Below are 6,000 nucleotides of genomic sequence, written 5' to 3'. Positions count from 1 at the left end.
AAAATTTTCCTTAGATCTTGACTAAAGTTGGATTAAAAAATATATATTTCTAAGAGAAACTCAAGCGTAGTCATTTTCTGCCAAACATACGACAACTTGGGCTTCAAATGGTAGTCTACCATTGTAAATACCTGCAGTGCCTCCTTGACGCTGCCCGAGGAAGAGGGGCTGCTGGTGAGTGACAGAAAGGCACAGAGTTGTTGGCCCCTAGGATTCAGCCTGTGATTGCTCTCCGCGGGAAATCGCTGCTAGGTTTATGGAAGCAGGCTCAGGTTCCCTCCCGGGTCCCTGCAGCCTCAGCAAAGTCTCAGGCACTCTTGCAAAGCAGTTCCTTCCCTAAACAGAGAAGCTAGTTTCCATTTGCCTAAAGCAAATAATGCTCGCCCTAGAAACGTAAATCTTTGTTGTGATAAAAATCTTGCCCTTTAATTGCCAGTGCCTGCAGTTACTCTGATTTTTACTTGGCTACGCTCTGGCCAAAAGAGAATGGTCTAGGATGTGATGAGATTTGGGAGAGCCGACAAGTTACTCCTTTGCTCCCAATTACTCGGTCTCCCACAGCCCAAACGCTCAGGTCTTGTCCTCTTCGTGCTGCCGTCACGGGGCGTAAGTTTGGGGGTGGGCATGGGTGGGGGGACCCGCAGTCCGCTTGGCTTCCCCTCTGCCCCTGAAGAATAACTTATTTGAATGCAAAGAGGTGGGGTTGTAGAGGATCTGTCATTAAGGGTTCTTATGGGTGGGACCCAGAGACGGGAGTGAAGGGAGGTGGGATCTGTCGAGCAGACAAAATGTGGAGCCCCTGTCCCTTGAAGTTCAACTTGTCTCTTCCTGAGCGAGAGGCAAGGCATCCGTAGTGCCTCTCCCAGGGGCACGCAGAGGAGAGAAAAGTGACCAGGATAAGAGCGGACGGAGGAAAAAGCGAGACATGTTTTCCACGAAACAGTCCCCCGCCCGCGCTCCGGAAGAGCGCTACCGCCCGGCCGGGGCCCCGGAGCAGGTAAGATACACGAACCGCGCTTTGCCGCCGAACAGGTCGCATGACCTCTCGGTCCGGATGAATTTAGGGTCAATCCCTCCCGTCCCGCCCCCTCCTCCCCTCGGGTGCCACCTTCTTGCCCTGCCGTCGGTGAGCTTCGGCTGTCCCAGCGCCACGCTAAGCGCCCTGTAACCAGTCCTCGGGCGCACGGCCCTCCATCCCGGTCGCCCAGCGTCCGGGACCCTCCCAGCGTCATGGGTAGTGTTTCCTTTAACGCTCGGGTCGGGTCGGTCCGGAGACCACGCTCTCCTTGCCAGGGGCGCCCTCCACGCATCAAGTGGACTCGGCGGCGCCAGTGCGCCTGAGGAGGCTGCTGAAGGAGCCGTCGGAACCAGCCCCTCGGGGGTCCGCGGCTTCTTTTCTGCGCCGACGCCCGGCACCTGGAAGGACCGCGCAGCCTCGCTTGCCCCAGACGTAAGCCTCCCTTCCCGGTCGCGCGCGCCTGGGTCTTCATCCCTCTTAGAGCCCGGACTCGCGTCCGGTTCCCCTGCAACCAGCAGTGTCGGTTATCGTTGGACCATCTGAGCGCTGCCCCTTGCAGGGTGCTGGGAACTCCTGCGTACCCTGCGCGCAAACTTCGTCTGCGGCGAGTACCCGCCCGGGCACACCGGCCGCCGGCCGCCATGGGGGGGCGGGGCTGGGGTAGGGGCTGCGGGTTCGAGCTACTCCGGGTTTGGCGGGCTCCGATCCTGTTCTGGGAAGGGACAACGTTGCCCCTGGTTCGAGAGAGGAAAGGTAGGGAAGAGCACCACGGCAGGTCCTCACTGGCCTGAGCCCCCAGGAACCGGGTCTCTTTTGAGCGCTGCCTTCCTTCTTCGGTGTCAGGAGGGTCCCGGAATCCATTCGCTGCGGCGTGGTCCCAGCTGCGTGGAGCCGGGGATCAGAGACCGCTCTCGGGGCAGGGACGCAGGGCTGCGCTTGTGGGAGGAAGGTGGTGTTGGGTCGGATCCTGCCGGGATTCTTCCCCAGCTCTCGTGGCGAGCTCGCCACTCCGGGTGCCACCCGTTCGGGGCCGGTGGATGGCGGTGTAGGCACTTTTTGCACTGCTTGTCATTCCCGGGACCGAGCCCTGCGCGCTCAGAGCTGCGAGCTCATCAGGGAAGCGGCGCGGCTGGGCGTTCCCAGGGAAGCTGTCCCGGCAATTCGTAAAGTAGAGCTTTCCTTCCGCGGGAGACTTCTGAGAACAAGGCACTACAAAGACGAGCTCACTCTTCAGTAAGACCGCGAGGACTTCTCTGTTGTCCATCTGTAGTTTGTAGTCTCCCCTCGCCCCCCACCCCATTGGTAAAGTATTCCATAATTTACTGATGGAATCAAAACTCTGCAAAGGAATGCCGACTGCTACCAGAAAGGGAGCAAAGTCAGGACTTACTGGTGATCATTTTCCAAAGACACACATTTTGGCTGAAGGTGTTGAAATTAAAGATGTCACAACACATTAATTTTGGAAATAACCATTATAAAATCAGTTTTTGTCACAGCACAACATTCACCAGCTTGTTTGTATTATTTGGTGTCAGTAGTTTTGTTGTGCGGAAATCAGGCTAGAAATCAGTCCCTCGAACCAGGTTCCTGCGGCTTGAGAGGTTAGACTAGCTGTCTGCAGAGACATGTGTGATTGCTGGGCTGAGCAGTCAGGCTTTCCATAGACTTCTTCCCAGGACACCGAGAGTCACACTGGGATGAACTATTTTCAGAGTTAGTTGGGTATGGGATCACATAAATCTCAAAACGTGGAAGTGCTGTAAAGCTTTATTTGGGGGAAAGGACTCTTCCCAGACCGTTCCTTGCAGGATAGGCGTATAGTACGGTGATGAAAGACTCAGCTAAATGTTCCAGGAGGTTAAAGAGACAAATAAGAATTGCTTTATTAATCTCATCAAGTATATTTCTGGGCATAGTGAAACTTTTTTAAAAAGATGCAAAATTAGTCCCATTAGAAACCTTCTTCACAATGCTGCAGAAATCTTACTAATAAGAGAACAGCAGGCATCAGTGCCTCCACCACCAACCAGGTGTGATTGTGGTCTGAGTTTGTCTATGGCTGGGGGGAATGGGAGCTCCTTGAGGACCAGAAAAGCTGGGTTATAGAATTTTTGCTGAATGTGTCCAAGGAAGAAGGGTTTATTTAACGTGCCACTTTGGCCTTAATAAGTTAGTCAACAAGCATGCATTCACGCATCCTGTTCTTGCCTGATTAAGTGGAGAATGGGGCTGGTAGTCTAGAGGATATTGATTTGTACGGAATACTTGATCCACACTAAGAACTCAAGTAGCTCTCAGACTTAACCTCTTCTGCAGAATCTACTCAGACACACATATGTGTACACACACACATGCAGACACACACAGTTTTGTGTTTCAGACTGTTCAGAGAGGGTAGATTGAATGGAAGACATCACAAGAGTGAAAGGTGCTATACATGGAGTGCCTTGGTGGCTAGGTATGTATTTTGGTTGCAAAGCCAAATTCAAATCTCTGGCTCCAGCCGTTAAAAGCTGCAAGGCCCTGGGCAAGTCAAAAAATCTTGCTGAACCTTGATTTCCTCTTCCAGCCAACGGGGTAATACCACTGAATATCTATAAGGGCCTGGTGAGCATTAAGGAAATTAATATGTCCTAGAAAAACTCTACATAACAGTTATACATTCTGTGAAGGCTCCCTTACCTGTTTTTATTTGTGGAGCTGGTCCCATCTCACATTCTCTCAGGGTTTGTCTCCACAGCCAGCCTTCTGTGATTCTACAGCTGTTCTCTCCAATAGAGTAGCTACTGGCCACCTGTGGTTATTTAATTAATGCGGTTACTTAAATTAATCAAAATTAAATGAACACTTCAGTTTTTCAGTCTCACTAGCCACATTTCAAGTGCTCAATAATCACATGTGACCAGTGGTTACTGTATTAGACAGTGTGGACAGAACATCTCCTTCACCGAGGCATCTTCTCTTAGCTCTAGAGCTTTCTTTTGCTTGAGTAATAATTTTGTGTGTGTGTGTGTCTTTATTTTTTATTATTTTTTACATCTTTATTGGAGTATAATTGTTTTACAATGGTGTGTTAGTTTCTGCTTTATAACAAAGTGAATCAGTTATACATATACATATGTCCCCATATCTCTTCCCTCTTGTGTCTCCCTCCCTCCCACCCTCCCTATCCCACCCCTCCAGGTGGTCACAAAGCACCGAGCTGATCTCCCTGTGCTATGCGGCTGCTTCCCACTAGCTGTCTACTTTACGTTTGGTAGTGTATATATGTCCATGCCTCTCTCTCGCTTTGTCACAGCTTACCCTTCCACCTCCCCATATCCTCAAGTCCATTCTCTGGTAGGTCTGTGTCTTTATTCCCGTCTTACCCCTAGGTTCTTCAGACATTTTTTTTTCTGAAATTCCATATATATGTGTTAGCATACGGTATTTGTCTTTCTCTTTCTGACTTACTTCACTCTGTATGACAGACTCTAGGTCTATCCACCTCGTTACAAATAGCTCAATTTACTTGAGTGATAATTTAATGAGACTCTTGGATGATAAAAGTTTTCCTGTCCAGCACTCCCTTTGCTTCTTTTTCTCTTAAGAGTGGTTTTGCATAGCTGAATCACTGCCAGGGCATTTGCTGAATGGTAAATGACTATTTACGATTTACATAATTTATATAATCACATAATAAAATTTATATTTAACATTTATTATAAATCAGCCAACAAGTGTGTATTAGTCACAACATCCTTAGAGATTCTACCCTTAGCCTTGATGATTTTTGCTAATGAATTGTTCTTTTCCCTTCACAGTGAGCTTTATGGCTGATGGGTTTCCTGGTTTTAGAGCAGAAACTCTGATATAATAGAGTGAGGCTCTTCTCTCCCCTACGTACCTTTACGTGTTGTACCATTTTCCCCCCAGAATGACAGTACAGATCTACTTTGACTTACAATGGGGTTATGTCCCAATAACCCTTCATAAGTTGAAAATATCATCATAAGTTGAAATGCATTTAATATCCTTTACCTACCAAACATCACAGCTTAGCCTAGCCTGCTTTAAATATGCTCAGGAAACTTACATTAGCCTACAGTTAGGCAAAACCATCTAACACAAAGCCTGCTTTATAATAAAGTGTTGAATATCTCAGGTAATTTACTGAATCAGTAAATTTCAGTAATTTACTGAAAGTGAAAAACGGAATGGTCGTCTGGGTACAGGACTGTTGTAAGTGTATCAGTTGTTCGCCGTCCCGATCGAGTGCCTGACTGGGAGCTGCGGCTTGCTACCCCTCCCAGCATCACAAGAGAGTAGCTTACCACGTACCACTAGCCCAGGGAAACACCAAAATCCAAAATTTAAGCACGGTTTCTACTGAATGCGTATCGCTTTCACACCATCATAGAGCAGAGAAACCGTAAGTCGAGGGCTGTCTGTACTAGAATCTTAGGTTCAGTGTTTGGATCAGAATCCTCTGAGAATGGTTAATTTATTCAAATTGAAAACGAATACTCCACCTCATGCCATAGGACCCCTTACTGAACTTATCACCATTTGACAGACTATGTATTTTACTTCTTTATTTTGATTATTTTCTGTCTCCTCCTACTCTGAGATATAAGCTTCATGGGGGCAGAGATTTTTTCTTTGCTTTTGTTCATTGCTAGAAGAGTGCCTGGGACAGAACTCGTGCAAATTAACTATTTGTGAATGAATGACTATACAGAAATGTATTTGAAAGTAGCTAAAATAGAGAGATGCTGTATTAGTTTCCTAGGGCTGCTGTAACAAGTTACCACAAACCTGGTGACTTAAAAATGCTGAAAATTTATTCGCTAACAGTTCTGGAGGCTACAAGTCCAAAATCAAGATGTCTGCAGGGCTATGGCCCTTGAAGGCTCTAGGAAAGGATCCTTCCTCCCCTCTTCCTAGCTTCTGGTGATTGCTGGCACTCTTTGGCATATGGCTTGTAGCTGCATCCCTCT

At 48.0% G+C, this 6,000-nt stretch overlaps 1 protein-coding gene across 1 annotated transcript in view; it reads left to right on the top strand.

Moving 5' to 3' along the window:
- Positions 1–561: 561 nt before the first annotated feature.
- CORIN (corin, serine peptidase) overlaps positions 562–6,000 on the top strand; it is a 260,935-nt gene continuing 255,496 nt past the window's right edge. Inside the window, 3 exon segments of the mRNA XM_079920067.1 lie at positions 562–1,079; positions 1,082–1,304; positions 1,306–1,450. Of these exon segments, the coding sequence (XP_079776193.1) occupies positions 926–1,079; positions 1,082–1,304; positions 1,306–1,450 (522 nt within the window). The 5' untranslated portion in view covers positions 562–925.

This window comes from Stenella coeruleoalba (genome assembly GCF_951394435.1).
Source record: "Stenella coeruleoalba genome assembly, chromosome: 4".
In the NCBI taxonomy this organism is placed as follows: domain Eukaryota; kingdom Metazoa; phylum Chordata; class Mammalia; order Artiodactyla; family Delphinidae; genus Stenella; species Stenella coeruleoalba.
This window is presented reverse-complemented; position numbering and strand designations above follow the sequence as displayed.